This window comes from Mastigoproctus giganteus, chromosome 7, assembly GCF_048544385.1.
Source record: "Mastigoproctus giganteus isolate SK-2022 chromosome 7, ASM4854438v1, whole genome shotgun sequence".
Classification (NCBI taxonomy): Eukaryota; Metazoa; Arthropoda; class Arachnida; order Uropygi; family Thelyphonidae; genus Mastigoproctus; species Mastigoproctus giganteus.
Window position 1 is genome coordinate 50,602,881 of NC_143581.1, and position 24,529 is coordinate 50,627,409.

The 24,529-nt window shown below is 37.5% G+C and overlaps 1 protein-coding gene across 1 annotated transcript in view; it reads right to left on the reverse strand.

Moving 5' to 3' along the window:
- Positions 1-259: 259 nt before the first annotated feature.
- Positions 260-24,529, reverse strand: part of LOC150082887 (uncharacterized) — a 96,238-nt gene continuing 71,968 nt past the window's right edge. Inside the window, exons 4-5 of the mRNA XM_090378311.1 lie at positions 5,485-5,529; positions 260-810 (exon numbers count right to left, since the gene is read on the reverse strand). Coding sequence (XP_090234437.1) covers positions 260-810; positions 5,485-5,529 — 596 coding nt within the window. The remainder of the gene's footprint in view (positions 811-5,484; positions 5,530-24,529) is intronic.

The window sequence follows — 24,529 nt, forward strand, 5'->3', positions numbered from 1 at the left end:
GTAAAATTTGCGTCAAGCAATTTTAAGGAAGCATTCACAGGTGCAAGCAAGTTTAGGCAAACCTGTTTTCTTGTGTCATTTTGTTTCTCTTTATTATAACTGCTACATCGATTTTATGAAGTTGATCGAGCGTGAACTGTGGAATGGAGTAGTAGTTGTTTTTCGGGTACTAACCATGAGCAAATTATAAACTTTTTAAATTTTCCCATGGAAATTTTTCTCTTTAAATTTTAATAGATCTTTTTTATTTTTACACTTTTTACACATAATGTGGATAAGAAGCAATATGGGATGTTACGTGACTAGAATGATGGGGCATCGGATGACTAGCTGGGGATGCAATATTCGAGTACAAAGAAGCACTGGGAGTTGTCCAGTATGGTGCAGGATTTGGAAACAAATTTCCTGCTGTTGAAGGAGCAGATGCGTGAGCTCCTACTGAAAAATTCAGTTTTGGACTAGTGTGGTAGTTCGACATGAAAACATTAGACTGATATTTGTAGCTGGCGGAGGTGTCGGCCGTTGCGGGCTGAGTCACTTGGGAGAGCCCCTGAAAATCAAACTTGTACGCATACCTCTTCCCATGCACCTTTGTCATGATGTTCTTGTCGTAGTAATAACGCAGTGCACGGCTCAGCTTATCATAGTTCATGTTTGGTTTACTCTTTCGCTCACCCCATCGGCGAGCTACTTCATCGGGGTCCGTTAATTTGAACTCTCCATTGTTACCTTCCCATGCGATGCAACTGGCATTGTTGTCATCAGATAACAACTCGAGTAGGAATTGCCACAGCTGTATCTGACCACTCCCTGTAAATAAAGGAAGGAACCTTTAGTAATTAGTCTTTAAAACCGATGAAAAAAATTTATTGAATTCTTTAAATAAGAATTTTTTAGCAAAGTACACTACTGCATTCGTACAGTTTCATCATCTGATGAGAGTAATACATAGGGTAAAGTCTGGATATTTCAGTTGGCAGGATATTTGGATCAAGTTAATCCTTTCCTTTTTTAATTTTTTTCCACCAGAGAGCGCTGATGTGGTCAGAATCACCACATGAATTTTTCAAGTGGTTCTGACCGAGTCAGTCTATAATTTCCTAGATAATTTTCTTAACTATTAAACCTCTAGTGAAAAATCTTTCATAAAGATAACAACAAAGTGCCAGTGTTTTCTGAACTAATACCTGAGATTTAAGTGACTGTTGATCTATAAATAGTACTGCAAATGTAAAAAGTGAGCTTCAGCAGAATACCTGCATTCACAAAAGGATAGACCTAATTTTAATTCTCCATATTTGTTCGTTTCTTCCCCCCCCCAGTAATATAAATAATAGAAACCAGGTTATATGGATTATATTCTGGCTGATAAAATGGATCAAATAATAACTTTGTTGAGGCCACTGAACTACATGCTGTAAGATCTAGCAACACTGGTGTTGAGGGAATAAATTTACAGATATTTGCAATGTATGCAACTAAAGCATGTGCAATTAAGTACCTGTAATAAAGGAATCCTTAGCCGATTGGAATGGAAAGGATTAGAAAGTGCCAATGTATCTCCAATACGTAAGGGCGGTTCTAAGTGTGAAGTGGAAAATTACCGACCGAAAAACCATGGAGACAATGATCAATGGTGGAATTCAGGATCATTTAGATAGAAATGGAATTCTAAAGGATACTCAGCATGGTTTTGTAAAGGGAAAATCATGTTTAACAAAGCTGGTTAGCTATTTTGAACTTTGGTCTAATCAAGAAGCGCAGTGCGTAGCACACGCTTCTTGATTAGACCGGAGTTCGAGCCAGTGACCACCAAATACGGAGGATGCGGAAAGTCACTCATTAGCTGCATTTAGGGAAATAATTTGGACATTATTTATTTAGATTTCAGCAAAGCATTTGACTCAGTCCAACATAAGCGGTTATTTTATAAGCTGGAACAGGTTGGAATCACAGGGAAAATCCTTAGATGGATGGCTTCAGGGCAGGAGGCAGAGGGTTATGATAAATGGTTATTCCTCAGATTGGGTTGATGTAAGAAGTGGGGTTCCCCCAATAATCAGTATTAGGATCACGCTTTTTTTTTTTTTTTGGTTGTCATAAATGACATCGATGAAGGGATAGAGGGCGTAATGTCTAAATTTGCAGATGATGTAAAGATTGGTAGAGTAGTTAATGATCACCGCCAAGCAGAGCTTCTTTAGAGTGCCCTAGATAGACTTCAGGGATGGTTAGAAAAATGGCAGCTATGCTTTAATCCAGCAGCAAAATGTAAGGTATTACACCTGGGGAACAGTAACCCCAAAATAACTTATACACTTGGTGGAGTTGAACTAAAGCCGGTCTGGTGGAAAGTATCTTTGGAGCGCCTCCGTAGCCAGGTGGGCAGGAGCAGCAGTGCGTAGCACACGCTTCTTGATTAGACCGGGGTTCGAGCCCGTGACCACCAAATACGGAGGATGTGGAAAGGTCAGGGAATGACCACCGCATATCCTCGGAGCAATATGGCAGTTTTTAGGGCATTAGCTCATTACATAATGAGCTAATGCTCCTAAAAACCAAATAACAAACAAACAAACAAGGAACTTTGGTGTTACGATACTGTCAGAAGTCCTCCGAGCATTGTAGACAGGTTGCAAGGAAGGCTCATGGTGTCCTATCGATGATTTATCGAACAATTGCTACTAGAGATAAGGACATCATGATCCCATTACATAAAACTATTGTTAGACCACACCTAAAGAAACACACATTGTGCTTCTTGAAAGGGTCCAAAGACAGGTAACTCGCCTGGTGAGATCGGCAAAAGGGCGTCCATATGAGGAAAGACTTCGAATATGTGGGTTGCAGAGCTTGAAAACTAGTCGATAATTGATAATTGTTTCCCTCCTCCCTACGGGAGGAGGGAAACAGATTGTCTATTTCCTTTTCTGTTATTAATTATTATATTTTTTAATTTTCTTCTCCTTATTATTATTTTATTTTTATTTTTTTGGCTGGTGCAGCATAAGCCATAGGCTTTCTTATACCATGTGCCCATTGCTAATACTAATACTAACCGCAGGAAAATTACTTGCCTGTAGGCTCGAAAGTTTTTTTTTTTTTTTTTTCATTAAATAATCATGCGAAATTTCAATATCATTAATTATATATTTTTCAACTTCACTGCCAGAATTTCTCATTGACATAAAGAGTTTTTCTTCTGTAAATATCGGTGCTAACTAATTGTTGAGCTCACCTGCAACATCAGCTTGGATATCTAATACTGTCCCAGGTCCATTGCATAAGGATTCGTTCTGGTTTGTCCTTCTTTTCTTTGCATTTATATATGTGACGAATTCCTTACCCCCTCTCTTTGTCAGCGATTTCTAATAATTGGCCTTTGCCAGCCTAACCTTTTCTGTGGCACTATTACAGATCAATTTGTAACTGTTATAGGCTTCGGTACTTTTCTGCTCTGTAACTTTTCCATGCGGTATTTTTCTGCTCGAGTAATGTGGTAACTTCATTATTCATTCAACTTGGAATCCTCCTCGTGGAGCATTTTTTAATGGTATATACGCATTCAAGGCTTCTGCGATTAATGTTTTAAAGGTATACCATAATTCAGTTGTATTCGCTTTCTGTACTATATCTGCCCAGTTAATAGAGGCCATGTAGCACCTTAAGGCATCGTAATTTCCTTTCCTGAAATTATAACCCATTCCTTTTGACTTTTACTACTGCTACCTCTCTCTTCATCTTCCACCGTAGAACACTGTGATCACTTCCTGCTACTGGTTTCTGTACTGCCAGCCCTATTATGTCGTCTGGTTCATGGGGTTGATGATCAGGTTTAGAATTTTCTTTTTCCCTAGTACTTTACTTGATATGTTGATACAAATATATTCACAAATATATACAAATAAAACAGTTGATTTAAAAGTTTTGTCCGCCGTGTCGATTTTCCCTCCCATTTGCTCCAATCAATTAGAGGCAAATTAAAATCACCCATAATAAGACAATCACGCTTACCTGCCCATTCCATTTGCACATAGGGGCTCTCATCATAATCTTTACAATCACCTGGCCTGCAGATTACTCCCACTCTTATTATACCTTTTGTTTCCAATTATCTCACACTATACAGATTCTATACTAGCATACGAAGTGTTTGAATCGGATATTTAGGGCCCACAACGATTCAAGCATAGCTGTGGCCCACCTTCTCGTGGTGTAGACGGACACTGGGCAGGCTTTCCAGATGATCGCGTCCCTAGTGACAAAGTGGCCAGAAACAAGTAAACAACACGCACTCCACATAAACATAACATGCACACTGGCCTTTTACAGGGATCTGTATTCATCACATTGTACCAAGGCAGAGTTGAACTAGTGTTCCGGAGCTGCCCTACATAAGATACTATACATATCTACACGTTTTGTCGTAAACTATGCATCTGCGTGGGTAATCCCGTGGTTATAATCACTGTCTTCCCCATATCGGATGGAGAAGACCTAGGTTCGAATCCTGTCAATGGCACCAGGAACTTTTATGGGTATTTTTTACTCCCGTGACTGAGTTAGTCGGTCCCAAGAGTGGATGGCAATGTTATCCCCCCCTCCTAATTCTCGGGTGGTCCTAATCTGACAGTTTTTTTTTTTTTTCTGGTACCATGAAATTTGTGTTAATACAACGAAAATCCAAAAACCTTCAATTGTGTAAAATTGTAATAATTTGTATGATTGTTCATAAATAAAAATTAGTTTAGTTTAATTTTAAGTTAAGTAATCCAAGTAAAATTTTAGGCAGTTTATTTTGAATAGCAGTTTAATGTGACTGATCCAAATAAAATTCTGTTATTTATTTATCCCGATCTGCAGAATAAATGGATCATTTTACAATTGTCTGTTTCCTAATTTTTCATAGATAGGGGAATAGTTTTTTCCCCCGTCGAATTTTCTTTTAACAATTTCAGGTCATTATTTACTCTTACAAATTTGGTAAATAAATTATAATTCTAAAGCAAGCAGAAATAGGTATAAATTGCTCATAAGTGTCAAGCGTACATATCCAGACTTTACCCCAAGTAACATTTGATACTACGAGGAGGACATTCATAGCCATGATAAAAATCAACATTGATAACCAAAAGAATGATCAAATTGGATTACCTATCATATATTGTTAGATATATGATTGGGATCTATGATATAGAACATATTATTCTCTCATATAATAACAGAGGGCGAGAGAGAAACAGAATATATTAGGATGAGCATAATGAGAAATTGAAGGGGAAAAAATAGGTTGTAGGAATAACTACTTATGAATAATTTCAGAGATATGGATGACTTTTAATTGCTATTGTTCCAAGAACGATTTCTCTGTGCAAGAATAATTTTTTTTATTTTTATGTATTAAAAATGATTTAATTTGTGGATTAAAAGAATTTGGATTAAACATAAATGAACGCAGTGTTTGTAAGCCAAATCGTTACTTACCTGATGTGGTCAATCTGCTTGTAGAAGCCAACACCTGGTATGGATCTGAAAGTAAAATTCCTTAATATATTTGCTATTTTATGTAAAAGAGCAAGGTCCGATCATGATCAGGTCCAGTGGTCCGCGAGACCACTTGCAGCTCTTGGCTTGATTTTCGCTGAATAGAAAAAATTATATATATATTTATATATAATTTGTTAGATTTCAAAATAAGTTTTCACTGCTTACGACTAGTTCGTTAATCTTAACTGGAATTTTGCAGGGCCACAAATCCACAGTTTGGGAACCACTAACCTGAGAAATGGAGGACCCTTGCACTTTTAAGGGCCAATAAAAATGTCTGTATTTCAAATTTAAATATATATTAAATTATATAACATAGAACAGCAAAACAAATTGCGACTTAGAAATAGCAATGTTATTTATATTTTTGTTTTTAAATTTTTAGTATAGGCAATTCTGATTTCGATTGGAATTTCATTTTGTAGCTCGACATAAATCCAGCCTGTGAATTCAGTTGTCGCCATGTACTCGGCAACTTGTTAATTGTAGCTGTGGCATCTGATTTTTTTTTCTTAACTGTTCTAGCTACGCCACTTTGAGATGTACTGTCTTTTATTTCATATAACCCCCCACCCCACCAAAAGAAATCCAGTGGACTAAGATCGGGAGACCAAGAAGTCGGTCCTCCTTTACTGTTCATTTATTTGAAAACTGGTCACTCCATCGTAGCACATTGTTGCTGAAATGTAGTGATACATTATCTTTCTGGTAGACATTATCAGCAAGTCCCTCAACCTGTGGAAAAGTAATTTTCTAGTATGTCCAATTACATATTACTATATATACTCGTATACTGCATATGTATTTTGTTTTTATTATGGTTATTTGCAATAGGAAACAGTACTATGTTTGCTGTACTTTTGAGTTCACATCACAAAGATCTCTGTGTAACATTCGACCCAAAGCTTAGGTTCAACTGTCACATCGAATCTGTTCTACGCAAGATAAACAGAATGCACTGGATTGCCCATCAACGTCTCCTTCATATTACGGATTCAAAAACTACAATAAGATATCTGCAAACCGTTGTGTACTCCACTATTCTGTATGCCTCTGAAATATGGGCCTATGCGGCGCCTTCTCTCATTAAAACCTATCCTCGCCAGCGAATACTGGATACTGAAGTGAGCAACCCACAAACATCGCCTTCCCTTCCAACAGAGGTCCACCAGCATGGCCGATCAACTTCATATCCCACGGCTACCTCAAATAATTCGGATGAAGAGAAAATGCTGGTTGGCAAGATCAACTCCCACTTCTGAGATATATTGCCAGTGGCATGAGCCACCCCTCTTCTTCAGCTGCAGCTCAACGGGCTGAAGGTCGGCGACTGATTTCTACCCCGCCAAATACAATACAAGCCTTGCTAATGATCGAAATCGACCTCCAGAAGTTCGCTTCAGATCGTAATTACAGGCGTTCGCTGGCCGAACTTGTTCCGCTATTGTATGGTCCCTGATGTCGCCTCTCAAATTGATATCCACACCTGCTATCTGAGGTGCAGACCGGCACCTCGCATATACACCGACGAACTCTTTCACATGAAAATGTTAAACTGTATACAGACCAAATCAATGCACGCCTGTGAAATATGCTGTCTTATGAGCATACATGTGCTTTGTAATTACTTTGTACAAACGTACTTGTATATACTTTTGTGTGTTTCCATCCTCAGAACTTGTATGTACTCCTAGCTATACATTTGGATATTCATTGATCTATAGCATGTTTTAGTGTCACGTTTTAATTTAATTTAATTTCATGTTTTAATTCTAATCTATTTGTGATACACATATTTGTTACCCCATAATCTTGTCAAGCTCCTGGCGCTGGCAGGCACATATTGAATCTTTGATGTATATGGACGATCTATGTATTGTGTTTACCATGTACACAATATAGTACAATAATGATTTCTTCTTCAGATTAATCTGAGCAGTATCTCTTTTTGGTGACCTCGTGGGTTGCTCCGTAGGTCGTGTCGCTGCTCTCAGGTTGAAGGGAAATGGCCTTGGTTCGATTCTCACTGGCACCCAAAGTTGAGAGATGCTTTCCGTTTATTAAGTTATTTTCGTCCACGGCCGAGTTAGTCAGTGTCGGGCGAGGGGTACGATATCCCACGCTCGAAATTGGTTAACTCTTTGGAAACTTATTTATTTATTTATTTTTTGTCAAACAGCAGACAAACCGACCATGGGATATACACGTACTTTCTGCCGTTGAATGGACCAAATTTGAAATTGAACGTTTACTGGCATATCCATCTAAGTATTTATTGGGTCGACCTTAAATTCATAGATATTTCTATTTACAGCGCCTAACGTGTGAAATGTTGCGTTTTAAAAAAATATGACATTGCTCAGGTCTTTTATTTTCATACATAGTGAACATATTCAAAGTGAACACATCGCTCGGCATCGGCGATGTGTGATTTCCGGCTCTAGGGCTTGTATCGCCATGTTTTCAGAATCGTTTCATGACTGGTAGTTGACTTCTTAGGATTGCACAAAAATATCTTACAAATAGAGTGAATGGTTTCCACAGATTTTTTATTTTTATTTTTTAAATCTCTCTGAAGATTTATATTTTTCGACGTTTTCATTTTCTTTAAACCGATTATACCACAATTTCATATGTTCATCATTATGTGCCTGAAACGTATGCCTAAATTCTTGCTGCACATGGTGTACAGACTCAAATTTAAGCTGTCATAAAATATAATGTGCTTTCTGTTGAATTATCTCCAAATTGAAACAACTGCCACATAACGCCTATATTAAGTAGGAAAAAATTTGCGGTTCAAGGTCATTCACTAGGCCTACCAACTCTATACTGGCACTGTATAGTGAGGGAACAGTGTGAATTCAGCCGCCTATTGTTTTTCTCCTTACTACAGCAGCACAACATAATCTGCGCACATATGCTTAAACTTTGAATGGGGAACAATATTTCCACAATATTTAAACTTGAGCATTAGTTTGCTTTAAGAAAACCCCGCATATTCTATGCAGGGTGGGCCGCATCACTTTTACAGAGACATTATATATACAATTTAAACGTTCAAATCAATTTCATCCCAGTATTATTCTATTAATATTATATTTATATTATGTCAATTATGATAAGTGAATTATTCAAACTTTCAGTATTTATATCTCTTCTAAGTAAATTGACATATCCCTCCCACACACCTGTGTATCTGGTGCATCTTACGGCTGACTACAAAATGTATTTGGTCTTCAGTCTGTACAAACATTTTGCAGAAGTCACCTTGTCATTACCTCCTCCTGCATAGTGTTGTTATCAACATTCGTGAACCACTCGCTGGAATCCAATTCCATGTCTCAAAGAGATAGCAAATGGCATTTGGGTTAAGCGTGCTAGAACTGACTGTCGAAATAACTCTTGCCACTCGATGAGGATTGTGAACAAGATTTCGATCTACAGCACAGCCTGACCCATATCAGAGCTGCTATCCTTCAGAGATATTTCATTATTTTATTTTATTTTCTATTGGCATACATTACACAATTGATGTGCTGTTTACAATGCATGAAAGGTAAACAGGATACACAGCATTAAAATATAAAAAATGGCAAAATATTATAAACAAAATAAACCTAAGTCGTAATTGCTAGTCTTAATTCTCAAATTATGAGCAAGACCAAAAATAAATAAGTGAAATATCATAAAATAAATATATAAATAATAATAAATATTCTAGGTGAACTGTATTTAAACAAAGAATGCCCACGCATTTTCCCTTCCCTCCCGAATAAAAAAGGGGAGACGGGGGGATAGAGGTTGTTTGATTAGTATATGATTTTAATGTTTGAACTTATTTTTAGTTTATTTTACTATTGAATTTCTCTCTTATTATAGTTATCGAGGCCTGACGTAGCTGAGCGGTCAGAGGGCGAGTCCAGTAGCACACGCTCCTTGAGCGGACCGGGGTTCAAACCCGTGACTGCTAAATACGATTAACATTTGTGTTGATTGATTTATTGTAAACTCCACTGACCTGGTGGTCGTGCCGGAGTATAAACAAGAACATTTTTTTATGAACTCTGTTCATTGTTCTACTCTCAGATACTGTTAATGGTTACTGATTGTTTACCTTGTTAACTCTCCTTCAAATTACTCATCTCTCTCTCTCTCTCTCGATGATAGTGCCCTTAAATTTCTCCGATATATAATGTGATAATTTTCGCTTCCTAATTAATTTTACTGTACTTTGTTAATTTTCTTTACACACAATTATTACTTGTTTTTTCAGGTGTATTCAGTTCTCCTTTGTCATTTTCATTCGAGCATCCTTATTTATTTATTTTTTTTTTTTTTTTTCTACTTGTTCTCATATTAACTAGGGTTTACCTGTATATTTAGTTAAATAAATAAATATATGAGGATTGCCCAGTAAGGATCCAAAGCCACTTAACTGTCGAAACCAGTTTTTTTTTTTTTTTTTTTTTTTTGCGCTGATAGCTCACAATTTTGTTAACTCTACAATTGTTTGCGTTTTAGGCAAAGTGTACAGCAGAAGTGTGACATGAACAAAGTGCAGTACATATCCGTCACCTTCTTCCTGTTTATCCAAGGAACAAAGAAAAAAAAAAAAAAAAACCGACTAGGATTGTTTAGTTGTTTGGGTTTTTGGCTAAGCGACTACTTCCGTCATAGTGTACCAATCAGTGTTATCTTTATCGTGTATTCCGTCTATACACGAGTGTGTTCATTGACTAATGTGTATGTTGTGTGGGGTGAAAAACAGAGAATAATTTACGGTTAAAACCCTACTCCTCCGCCCGTTCATTATGTCTCGATTGAGACATTAAAAAATTATTCCAGTCTCCAACGGGATTCCAACCTAGATCTCTTCAAACGAGTGGCAAGTACTAAAGAAGCAAAGACAGAGTTGTGCGGTTCTATTTTTGACAATGTGCAAATATGTCGAGAATAACATATTTTTTCATCATCTGGACAGATAATACTGTCGTTTTGTGGACGAGCGTTGTGTGATCTATACCGGTGTCATTTTCCAAAGACACCGGGATATATTACTCCAACACTCCGTCAGTTCATTGCAGCTGTGAAGGAAAAACGCGAGGAACGTTGATCAGAAGAGTTGTACTTAGCAACATTTCCCATGCATTTACTTATTTAATTTTTCAACACAGTTCACATGTTGCCATATGGTAACCTAACTTCGCCCCTTAAAATTTTTTCCCTCTGTGCCTTTTTTGCTTAGCAAGCAGTTTAAAATCGTTCTTTAAAATTCCATTGAAAGCATTTGATTGATTATGACGCAGTAATTCCTAAGACTGAATTATGGTTTCAAATGCAGCCAGAAGTTAACTACAAATAACCTCAGAAATTCACCCATCGGTGGCCGAAACTCTGGCTGGTAACTAATAAATGTGACGGGGAACGGTGGGGGGGCGGGATAACTCGCACATATTCAGTAGCGTAGTTTCTGTCTGCTACGTATATATTTTTTTCCCCTCCAGCTTGTTTCCGTTACGCATTTTTTGAAATACTCCAGGTATCTTTCACTTTCTTATTATACTTTCGGTTTCGTTTTAGATTCGTTTCTCGGCATGTTTCGACACACATTTTTCATTTCAATACAAGCATTTGGTATTAGCTCCCTTTTATACTAACTCTTACAAATGCCAGAGCCCTTGCTATAAGGTCGGGTTTCACAACCTCAGCAAGCTCAGTGTTATTTAATAACTTTTTCTTTGCTTTTTATCTTTCTGCTGTCTATTTCTACTATACTTCCCGTTCGTAAAACTATTAGTGTGCACGAAGGTGATACGTTCCTACTATCCTAATTATATTGCTATTTTTTGTCTTTATTTATTTAAAATACTCCTTTTTCCCTTCCCCATCCTCAGTTTAATACCTCAACCTATAGCCTATACCATGTGCTTGTTCCAAATTTATTTATTGAATCATTTAAGCCTATCTATACATATTAAATCCTACACTAAATTCTATATATTTATATTAACCATATTTATTCTAACTTGGTACATATTTTTACCTAAATAAATTACACTGCGTTGTCACTACCTTGTCCAAACTGTATTAGAATGTGCTAATTTCATTTTCGTTGTCTTTTTGGTCTATCACTTTTCTTCTACCTACTACTTTGGACAAGTATAGAAACCCAGTTCCTAATATGGTCAGGTATAGTCCCCTGATGAAATACCTGATCATGTATTAATATTTATTTATTTCAGCTGACATCAGATCAAACATATTTGTCTTACATATATTCGACCATTTTCTAAATATGTTTCACCCCATACCTGATGACAGCTATAGCACTATCATTTTAATTTCATTTTCAATTTATTTGCGTGTTTTATTTTTATTTTATTAATATTTTGATGTACTAATTTTACTCTACAGTTCTCCCACTTTCTATTGGCTTGGTAATTCAGCCCATAATTCTCTTAATTCATAACTTTTAGGATATTAACATTCTTTCACAAATCTACTACACTTTTTCTACTTTCTACACCCTTCTAGTTACTGGCACTTTGTGTAACTCTCACATCCATTTATGCATACTTTATTCAATATATTAATACAAACTTATATATACTCTTGCATCCTTTAAATGCTGCTTTGCGCTTTTAGGCGCATCTTTCATACCTGATTTATTAATCCTTTATTCGTTGAAACCATTTCATCAACAGAATACCTCTTCATCATATGTAACTTTTTAAACATTTACATTTAAGAGGTTACATTTAATATTTACACACACACACACACACACACACACACACACACACACACACACACACACACACACACACACACACACACACGTATGGCTAAAAAAAGTAGTGTCAACTAGGCATTAACGGGAAATTGCAGTTTATCACTTAGTTTCTTCAGTATAGTCACCGTTCGTTGATACCGGGTGGAATAAGGCTCGAGTTAGAATCCTGTCAATGGCGCAACGGTTTAATCAATACTTCCAGAGTCTATTGCATGTAAGATATCCTGTGTAATTTGAAAAACACCTGCTCCTGGAAAGTTCTTTAATATTAACGAACGGGTCGAAGTCTTCTCAACCGAAAAATCTCTGGCAAGAACCAAACAGCTTGAAAGTGAAGCTGATTGTTACCAATTTTCATTATGCTGTGCTGAGCAGTATCATGGTTACTTTGATCCTTCAGCGCCTACACTGCGTTAAAAGCCAAAACATTTGCCCATTGGCCTACTTGATAATGTCATGTAGCCGCACCAGTCAAAGCAAATTCTGAACTGATGGAACTAGCTAATACCGGAGCATCCAGAATACCTGTGTGTGGATCCTACGTGATTCAAACTTCTCCGTGGCCGACATTTTGAAAACAAACGAGATATTGTCAAGTATAGGCCTCTTGTAATTTCTTAAACATTTCATAAGAATCAAAGCTAGGTCATCATTGTTTTCATTCATCGACAACTTTTGTTGAGGTGAAACTTTTATCCTGTCATCCGAAATTTGTGATTACCGTGGTGCAATGGTTAATATACAGTTATATCGATAGCGACTTGTAGTATAGATGGGATGGGTGTTGCTAGACAGACTTTAGAGCTAAGAGGAAAGATTCGTGATATGAAAAAGTGAAAGAGAGAGGATCTAATTCTTTCACTTTTGTCCTTTTCGCACATTGAATTTAAGAATTCAGTTTGTAAAATCGTGTATTTCAAGTAACTAAACATTATTCAGTCTGCGAATAAATCTTTGTGCTGATTAAGACTAAGTTGTGAAATTAAGTCGTATTAACTTCACTAGCCAATATATACGTCAGACCAAGATGTGAATATCTGCACAATTAAAGATTGAATAACTATAGGACTTACTTTCCGATTGCCATCTTCTTCTTCGACATCCACTACGGCGGATCGTCCTCTCCATTGGAGTTTTGTTTTATTCGCGAAAACAATGTTTATTCTCGAGTGAGCAACCAAAAGTTCATAAACACCGTTATTTAAATTTGTTTTTCTTGCATCCTTATAATCCTACGTTTCCACTAGGGGGCTGCTCATATTTTAATTCAGCATAACCATCTTGCTTGGTGTGAATGAGCTAACTTTCTTCTTCCCCATTGCAAGAGTACGAGTGAAGGGGGGTATGAGAGGCAATTTCCGTTCACTTGTGTGATGTAAAATGTTTTGTTAATATTTAATTCTAACCTTGTTACTGTGAGGCCAGGCTTCTAGTTGCTTTCCTCCTAAATACATAACCTTACACCATAACACACCTACACACTAAAAGGCTGTAAAGATATTTGCAAATACAGAGGAATAAGAAAAAATGTCCAAGTAGGCGTTAATGAAGGTCGCTACTACAGTCTTTCAATGAACACACTCCATGTTCAAGTCTCGCGACTTTAACGCATTTAACGATATCAACAGAGGGAAATCATCAAAATTGCGAGTTGAATATGTGATCGTTTGTTGAGTCGTTGTTGTTATTTGGTTTTTAGGAGCATTAGCAACTAAGGTCATATTGCTTCGGAATATGCGGTGGTCATTCCCTGACCTTTCCGCATCCTCCGTATTTGGTGGTGACGGGCTCGAACCCCGGTTTAATCAAGAAGCGTGTGCTACGCACTGCTGCTCCTTCCCACCTGGCTACGGAGGCGCCTTTGTTGAGTCAAACGATCACTTGGTGACCTTGACTTTGTTTACAGCGAAGGTTTTTGTCTGACCTTTGAGGGATGATGTCATTTACGGGTTCATTCGCGTATGCATTTTTTTTTTTTTTTTTTTGTAGTTGTTGGCGCATCGGCTTCTGTGGCCATAATGCACCTCACAAGGTTTTTGCAGTACTTTGATCCAAGCCCGAGGCGGGATTCGAACCTGCGACCTTTAAAGTGCCTGCCTGGCAACCCACCCACCCGGCTATCCCGGTCGGCCGCGTATGTGTAAAACCACTTATTGTCTTCACCATATCTATCCTTCCTCATGTAACGACTTGGTTTCCAGCGGACGGATTTTCCTAAAAATTTATATATACAGTACTGTATATATTTGTTGACGAGAACAAAAGAAAGTAGAAATAAGAAGGTAGAAAAATAGAAATAAGAAATTGAAAAATGAGGAGGCAATCTAGTGCAGCCAAAGGCAGTGAATGGTAAACCTAAGCAGAGAATGGACAATAAAGCGAAAAAAAAAAAAAAAAAAAAAAATAGATAAATTTATTATCTGTTATAACTACATAGATTTTACAAACGTAACGTTTTAACTTAAACTTGATAGGAGATACGAAATTTATATAATGTTAACTCGGTAGGAGATAAAACTCAATACTGAAATTATATTATATATATATATATATATATATATTAGTGTTATTATTGCATTGGGATATGTTTATTGTAATATTTTTAATTGTATTGAAATCATGCCTCGAATCAGAGCAGCAAAGCAAAAGATTCAAGGTCGTGGGAGTGCTGTGGCTCGGGGGAAAACTGAAGGGGGGGAATAGTTGTCCTTTTTTTGAATCTCTGCCCGGGGCAAAAGTTGATGACTTTAACTTTGTACAGCAAATATCATCTTTTAAGGGCCCAAAAGGTGATATTGTTGTACACGTTGGCACTAATGAAATTAAGAGTAGAACAGCGGAAATGCTTAACAAGTACAATGTTGAAAAAAAAAAGCCGCGAGTTAGGGTTGAATTTGAAAGTGTCTGCAGTTCTGCCCAGACACGATAGGAGGGAGTATATGATGAGAGCCTTGTCGATCAATTTGGCCCTGGAGAGTTGTGCAAGGCTCGTGTAGAATTTTTGTCAGCGTGGTCTGTGTAATTAACAGTAGAGACTGCTTCTACAGAGATGGGATACACTTAAATAGAAAGAGTGCAAGAATATTTGCTGTTGCTATCGAGGCAGTGTTAGGTTGATCGGAAAACTGCTAGCTTTGGGGGTGGGGGGGTATAGACGGACTAGTAGATTAACAGTAGCCTCTGACAGAGGTTAAAGTGATTCTTGCACTGCTTCTATTGAAATGAGCAGCAGCCCGGAAAGTGAGGTATTTAGGATTTCAGGGACTGCTGGGAGTCATCACGGAATAAGTAAATACATGGGCGATGTTAGGGTAGCTAAGAATAAAAACAGGTACATGTATACTTGCGTGTACGCTAATGCCAAGAGTTTAGTAAATAAATTTGATGAATTTGAAGTACTGGTTGAAACCTCAAAGGCAGATATTGTTGGGATATCAGAGACGTGGTGTCACCAGGGCTGTAGTGGAGGGTAATACGCCGCATACCCTCTGGATTTTTTTTTTAAGTGAATAGCGTATATCTTCTGTTTTTTCTATTCTATGTGACCGAAACGAATTCGATTAATAAACCTGATATGCACAGTATAATCTCTGTTTTCGTAACATTCATAGAGTATACCTTCTGCTAATTTTACGACTACAGCACTGGGTGTCACACAGATATAAGGAATGCAGAATTATAATTTGGGGAGTACCATGTGTACATAAAGGATACGAAGGGAGGAGGGGCTATGCTGTTAGTAAAGAAACACAAAATATAAGGAAGTGCATCCAGTTGACATGGGTGAACTGTGCAATGTTAAGTCAGTTTGGTGTGACATAAGCACTGGGGTAGATATAAGCTGGTTTGTAATCAAGTCACAAAGGATAGGTTAGGCAGGCGAAGGCTGTTTACGAGAAATCTTTGGCATAGGATGCAAAGAAAACAGCAAAGAGTTCTTTATTTATGTAAACTCTAGAACAGTGCTTCTCAAATGTTTTTGGATAACCGCCCCCCTGAAAAAAAGCCCATGCCAGGGCTTTTTTTAGCCCACCAATATAAAGTGAAGCTAAATAACTGAAATGAATATTTGTCTGTTTGCCTCCAAAAACGTAAATGCAGCCCTGCATGTATGTGTGTGAATTATAAAGAAAACTATTTACTGCACTTTATTCCTTCTTCGTAAAAAATTACAACTAGATAAATAAAGTCATAAAAATTAAAGTTAATTACATAAGTCATGATATTAATGGAAATAGTTAATTATATTTTAATATTTAATGCGATGGATGAGCTTGGTGGAGATTTATTAGCTTATCAATATTAGGTTTAATATCTGTAAGTAGAAGTCGTAAATCGCCACGTTTAACAACATCCAGACACTTTCTTTGTTTTGTCAGCAATTCAGATACAGCACTGAAACCGGTTTCGACTAGATATGATGTTGGAAAAGAAATAAGTAATTTTTTTTACAATTCCCCACAATGCAGGATAATGGTCAGGGATTTTCTTTTGTAACCAAAATTCCTGATATGAATTTTGAAATTTTGGCTTCAGTTCAACTTCATTTTGTAACTCAATCAATTCTTCTTCTACAAAACGTTCACCATCCATATTTAAAAAAGGATTTTTAACCCAATCTGGAATTTTCAAATTAAGATCTTCAAACCTTTCCTGCATATCTCTGTGCAATATTTCTAGATGATTACAAAAAGTTAGTAGAGTTTCATCAGCTATTTTTTTTCTCTATTCCCAACAGATTTGGAAATTGATACAATTCACGTCGTCCTGCGTTGCGCATAAAAAGCTTTAATTTTGAAATAAATGCTGAAATTTGAGTTTTCGTCTTAATAAGAGTTACATCTTGTCCTTGTAAATGTAAGTTCATTGAGTTGAATCTAGTAAATAAATCTGCAAGATAAGCAATATCAGTTTTCATTTTCTTGAGGTCATTACTAAGGTCGTTGTTCCTATCTTCAAAAAACTCGACAACAGTATCAAAGAGTTCATAAAATCTGTTGAGACAGTTGCCTTTTGACAGCCACCGAACCTCGGAGTGAAGTAGCAATCGTTCAAAATCTTCACTGTTTTGATCACAAAGCTTTCGAAATATACGATCATTCAAAGAATGTGCTTTGAATGATCTCTACAGTTTGTAGAGAATTGTGCAGTTGATCACCAAGTTTTTTCGCAACTAAATGCTGACGGTGAATGACACAATGAACAGTAATAATATTTGGCACAGCATTTTTTAAATAAGCCATAAAACCCTTGTAACGGCCAATCATTGATGGTGCTCCATCCGCCCCTGTCTCCCCCTTTCACGCCTAACGCCCCCATGGATAATTCAAACGTCCCCGGGGGGGGCGATATCTCCCACTTTGAGAAGCACTGCTCTAGAAGGAAGGAGATGAATCAGATTGGTCCACTTGATAACTTGATATCGATGGTTCGACTGTTGATGATTCTGTTCAGGTAGCTGATAAACTGAATGAGTATTTTACATCTACGTTCACACATTCAGAGGGAGGAATGCCAGAAGTATATCCAACTCTGGAAGGGAGCTAAATGATTTTGTAATAACTGAGAGCACAGTGGAGGAGAAATTGTTGAAGTTAAATATAAGAAAGGCACCTGGGGTGGATGGTAGCTATCCAGTTATATTAAGGAGGCAGCAAAGGAAGTAAGCAAACTCCTAGCTATGATTATGAGAGCTTTCTTGGACTCAGGAGAGGGGCCCCCATGGACTGGAGATGTGCAAATGTGACCGCAGTTCACAAAAGAGGATCAGGGGGTGACACAAGTAATTACAGATCTGTAAGTTTAACTTCTGTTATGGGCAAAATAATGGAGTCACTGGTTAAATATGCATTGCAGGATCATCTAGACAAGACTGCAATTATAGTTCAGACACAGCATGGGTTTATTAACGGAAAGTCTTGTCGGACCAATTTGATTGGATACTATGATGTGATCACAAAGGAACTGGATGCAAAAAAAATGTCATCATATACATTGTACTTGGATTTTAGGAAAGCTTTTGATACCGTTGCATATGGAAGACTACTATATAAATTGGAGCAGTATGGCATTAAGGGCAAACTTCTGCTGTGGATAAAGGGATGGTTGAGTGGGAGAAGACAGTGGAAATCAATGGACACTGCTCTTCGTGGACTAATGTTATTAGTAGAGTACCTCAGGGTTCGGTGTTTGTTTCAGTGTTTATTAAAATTTTATTTTCTGTGTTTATTAATAATTTTTATGGAGGTATATCAGACTTAATATCCAAGTTTGCAGACGATACAAAGTTTGGCAGCGTTGTTAAAGACACTAATGACAGTACGCTACTGCAACAATATCTAAAGAAGTTGGACAATGGGCTGAGAGGTGGAAACTAAGTTTAACATTGACAAATGTAATGTAGAGAATGAAAAAGACCTGAGGGTAATTGTGCAGTCAGATATGAAGTTTACTGAGGAGCGTAAACAGTGTACAAGAGTAGCTTATGCTGTTTTCTTAAGACTGCATAAGGAGGTGATTATCCCCTTGTATAAGGCATTGGTCACAGCTTGAGTAGTGTATACATATCTGGAGGCCTCATTTTAGGAAGGATGTAGAGCTGCTGGAACGAGTACAGAGAAGGGCAACGAGGTTGGTAAATGGAACAAAGGTATGTTCTTACGAAGAAAGGCTTAAGTTCTGCAAATTGCAGTGTCTGGACACTAGTCACCTGCGAGGTGATCTGATTGAGGTTTATAAGGCATTGAATGGTTTGAGCAAGCTCAATGCTGATGGGATTCTTTCTCTTTCCCAGATTAATCGCCTGAGGGGACATAAATTCAAATGGCGGAAAGACAGTTGTAGAATAGACGTGCGGAAATTTGTCTTTACCCAGCGGGTGGTTGATTTCTGAAACAAACTTCCATCTGTCAATTGTAGAAGTTTACTTTTGACTGCCAAATTAAAAATCAGTCAAATGCCCATAGATCTAAGACAGTAACTGATGAAATTTGAAGACTTGCAGATATCCTTTCTCCAGACATTGTTTGTTTACAGGAACCGTATCGCTATCACGGTAAAATTACAGGCTATCCTTTATCCACCAGAATAATGAAATCCCCTCATGAAGATCCAAAAACAGCTATTATTGTATTCAATAGAAATCTAGACATCCTCACTGTCACTTCTCTCTGCTCACAGCATGCTACTTTTATACAAGCTACTAATGAAATTATGTCCTTCTACTTGATTTCTTTATACTGTTCGCCATCTTCAGATATAAATCCATTTCTGGAGTACCTAGAAACTGCTCTTCTTAAGCTTTTACCAGGACCTGTTATTATCCTAATGGATGCAAATTCCAAATATTCACTGTAGCATAGCGCAACTACCGACCACAGAAGGTGGTTATTAGAAGATTTAATTTTTGCTCATCAATTGCATGTTCTTAATCTCCAAAATATGCCTTCTTTTGTAGCACCCTGGGGCAGTCTAACATCGACGTCACTCTGGCAACAAGCAATATCTCGTCTCTAATTTCTAAGTGGGATGTACATACAGATTTGACAGTTTCAGATCATCGACTTATATCTTTTGACCTATGTTCTTCTAAAACAACTACAGCTCCACCTAATGATCTGATCAGATTTTCCCTACGAAATATAATTTGGGAAAACTTTGACAAATCAATCTTTAAAGATCTTCCGTCTGATTCTACCGACTCTGTGGACCATCTTGACGATAATCAATTGGAAAATTTTGTTACAAACACTATCTTTACAGCTAGATAGGAAAACCACCAAGTGATCCTAAATCATACAGGCCTATCGCTTTATTATCCCAGTTAGGCAAGTTACTAGAAAAGCTCATGGCATGCAGATGTAATCAACTTCTTTTGGAAAGTAATCTATCTTCCTCTCTTCAGTATGGATTTAAGCTTGGTTGTAGTTGTGAAGATGCGCTTTTTGAATTGAAAAAGTTAATTGATAGCTCTACTTACAAATATGCACTGGCAGTTTTTATTGATTTTTAAGGCGCCTTCGACAATGTTTGGTGTCTTACGGCGCCTTAGAATCGCTCGTTGTTCTAGACATCTCTTCCTTTTGTTCAAAAGTTACTTTGCTGAACGGACTGTCTACATCTAAACCAAACATCAGTCGGTATCTAAAGCTGTTTCTCGAAGGTGTCCCCAGGGTTCCATTCTTGGCCCTGTGTGGAACCTCGTCCTTGATGATTCTGTCTTCTCCCTCCAACACGGCCGATGTGCAAATGATTACCTTTACCGACGATCTCTCCATCTTAGTACAGTACATGGTAGCTCCAGGTCCCAATTGGAACAATGGGCTAACTCTGTACTCGATAACTTGCTGGATTGGACTCTGAAAAATAAATTAAGAGTGTCACCATCTAAAACCAAAATGATGATGATATATCACGGAAAACTAGACCATAATAGACCTCCGGTTGTCAATTTTTTTTTTTTTTTTTTTTTTTTTTTTTTAAGGAGCATTAGCAACTAAGGCCATATTACTCCGGATATGCGGTGGTCATTCCCTGACCTTTCCGCATCCTCCGTATTTGGTGGTGACGGGCTCGAACCCCGGTCTAATCAAGAAGCGTGTGCTACGCACTGCTGCTCCTTCCCACCTGGCTACGGAGGCGCCCGATTGTCAAGTTTTAATGGAGTATCTCTGCCACTTGTTACTACTCATAGTCATCTTGGTATTATTTTTGATGAAAAATTGTCATTCTTATCACACATCAAGAATCTTTCCAAAAAACTGAAAACTTTTGTGGCCATGTTATTCAAAATCTCTCGGCAGGACTGGAGTTTAAAAAAGGAACCCTCAGAATTCTATACTACAGTGTTTATTCCAATCGTTACATATGCAGCCAGCGTGTGGTTTCACAGAACCAAACTTATTACAGTTCAAACCAAACTAGACAGTGTCCAATGGACCTTTTTTGCTAGCTCTCCTGAGAACTTGTAGAACAGTTTCAACCTCATCTTTGCAAGCCATCGCAGGCTTATTACCTCTGGATCTTACTTACAAAGGCTTTGTTTACTATATTTGTAAAGGATATCCTCTAACTTTTTCCGATTTCACCTATGATCTCACTGTCGATCCAAAGAATGAAAGAGTGAAAGTTGGACTGAGCTTCATAAAAGATGGCAAGTGAGATGGAATTCCTCGACCAAAGGCGCAGTGACCAGATGTTTTATACCTAATACTAAATTCACTACCTCAAAAAGTAATCAGTTTTGGTTCTACCTCAGCCTTGTTACATCATACGTTCTAACTGGTCACGGTTCTTTGAACGCTCGTCTTCTTCAATTCAATCTAGCAACGTCAGATACCTGTTTCTGCGGCGCCTCCGAAGCTTGGTAAGCCTCTCCTACCAAGGGAGGCTTAAGTTCTGCAAATTGCAGCTGCAGCGGCTGGAGACTAGGCACTTGCGAGGTGATCTGATTGACGTGTATAAGGCCTTGAATGGGTTGAGCACGCTGAATTCTGATGGAATTCTTCCACTTGTTCAGATTACGAACCTGAGGGGACATAAATTCAAATTGAGGAAAGACAGAGGTAGAATAGATGTGCGGAAATTTGCAGGTGGTTAATTGCTGGAAGAAACTTCCATCTGTCGTGGAAGTTGGCAGGTTAAATAAATTTAAGGAGGAACTGGACAAACATTTAGAGGGAATTGTTTTGTAATTTTTTTTTTTTTTTTTTTTGGCTGATGCTGCATAAGCTCATACACTTGCTTTCTTGCATCACCTGCCACCACCACTACCACTACTACTGGAGTCATGTCTCCTTATTCTTCTGCCCAGTTTACCAAGATTAAAGACAAACATTATCTAGTACGGTGCATAATTTCTCTCCTGAAAATGAAAGATTATTGCAAATCAAAATGCCTTCTCAGCTCTACAGAAATTTACTACACAGGTTTTCAACAGACGACGCGGATTTCTGAGCTGACTTCTATACTCAACAAAGCTACTTTTTTTTTCTTTTTTATTTTTTTAAATAATAATTATTATTTAAACATTTTATCTAATTAATCTATTATTTATTATGTTTTTATTATTATTTACTTTTTTTCCTTTATTTTATTTATTTATTTTTATTTTTTGAAACGTAATAATATTTTGTCCATTAATTTTTTTTTTTTTTTTTTTTTTTTTTTTTTTTTGCTAGCCCCTTAGATTCACTGGTCTCCAGTTTTTAGAGACCGAGATTTTAAACTGCTTGTACCCAGATTTGGGCTTCCTGGGTACGGGAACTGCTGGCATCCATTGCTATTACACTTTCTGCTGTGGATGCGGGATTCTTTGTTGTATTCACCACCATACGTGATTATAGGAGACTGCTGCACCCATATGTCTTGCGTTTATTCCTATGGGTGCTTGAAATATTACATTTAGTTTATCTATATAATATTGGTGTGAGCACACCATAGCTCACTCTTAAAGGCAAAAAATTACGTTTGTAGTGTAAAAGATCATCATTTTTATCTGTATCTCATAGTGCTCCTCCTTCACAACGAGTTGTCATGTATTGCACTATCTCGAATAAGTAACGCTTCACTAAAAGAAAAGACTCATCATCATCTGCCATTTTCAATCCACTGCAGGATGAAGGCCTCTCCAGCAACTTTCCAGTTCCTTCTGTTTTGAGCACTGGCCATCCATTTACTACCCAAAAACTCATGAATTTCATCTATCCATCTCCGCCTTTGTTTTCCAGGTTTTCTTCTAGCTCCTCTTGGGTACCATTCTGTTATTTTCTTAGTCCATCTGTCATCATGTCTTCGAGATATGTGTCCTGCCCAAGACCATTTTAGTTCTTTAGTTTTGATAAGAATGTTCTTTACTTGAGTTTGCTGCCTAATCCATGTGTTTCTTTTCTTATCTAACAGTCTGATTCCCAATATAATTCGTTCCATTCTTCGCTGTGTAGTTCTCAGCTTCTCTTCCATTCTTTTGGTGAGTGCCCAAGTTTCACTTCCATAAGTCATGGTGGGGAGTATACGTTGGTTCATTTTTTTACGTTTCAGACAAACTGGGATATTGCTCTTCAGTATGTGACTATATTTCCTGAATGCTAACCATCCAAAATTTATTCTTCTCTTGACTTCCAGCCATTTATCATTATTACAGCTAATAACTTGTCCCAGATAAGTATATGACTCCACCTTTTCAATTACTGCTCCTTCAATCATTATTTCCCTTTCCGTGGCATACTTGTTCATCATTACTTTTGTTTTAGCCATATTCATCTTTAGTCCAAAATCCTTACTAGCTGTGCATAACTGATTAAGATTTTCCTCTAATTCTTTGGGATCGTGGCTTATAACCACAATGTCATCTGCAAATCGTAAATGGTTTAGGTACTCTCCGTTCACATTGACTCCTTTCTGCGACCAGTCTAATCTTCTGAAAGCTTCCTCAAGGGCAGCAGTAAACAGCTTCGGAGATATTGTGTCTCCTTGTCGAACTCCTTTCTCGATTTTAAATTTGCTACTGTCTTTGTCTAGTCTAATAAAGGAGGTAGCACTCTCATATATTTTCTTCAAAATCATAATATATGGGGTATCTATGCCTTGTCTTTCCAGTGCCCGAAACATTGCCTTATGCTGTATGGAGTCAAATGCCTTTTCATAATCCACAAATGCCAGGCATAATGGTGTTTTATATTCATTTGCTTTCTCCATTAGCTGTGATATTACGTGAAGGTGATCCATAGTTGAGAATCCTGTCCTAAAGCCAGCTTGCTCTTTCGTTTGATTCTCATCAAGTATTCTTTCTAATCTGTTAGTAATGACCCTTGTGAACAACTTGTAGATGTGGGATAACAAGCTGATTGGTCTATAATTTCCAATTTCTGATTTATTTCCTTTCTTATGCAGCAAAACTATGATTGCATTATTCCACTGCTTAGGCGTCACACCTTTTCTAATGCACTTTGTGAAGAGCCTTGCCAGTTTTTGTGTTATGTCTCTTCCTACCAATTTTAACAACTGTACAGTAACTTCATCTTCCCCCGGGGCTTTCCGATTCTTCATTTTCTTCAATGCATGTTCTACCTCATCAGGAAGAATATCGGGTATGTCGTATGTGTTGCTACTTTGCAATCCATCTTCCCCACTGCTGGTATCATTCCCTCGCTCCTTGTATAATTCTCTATAGTAGTCTTCTGCTATTTG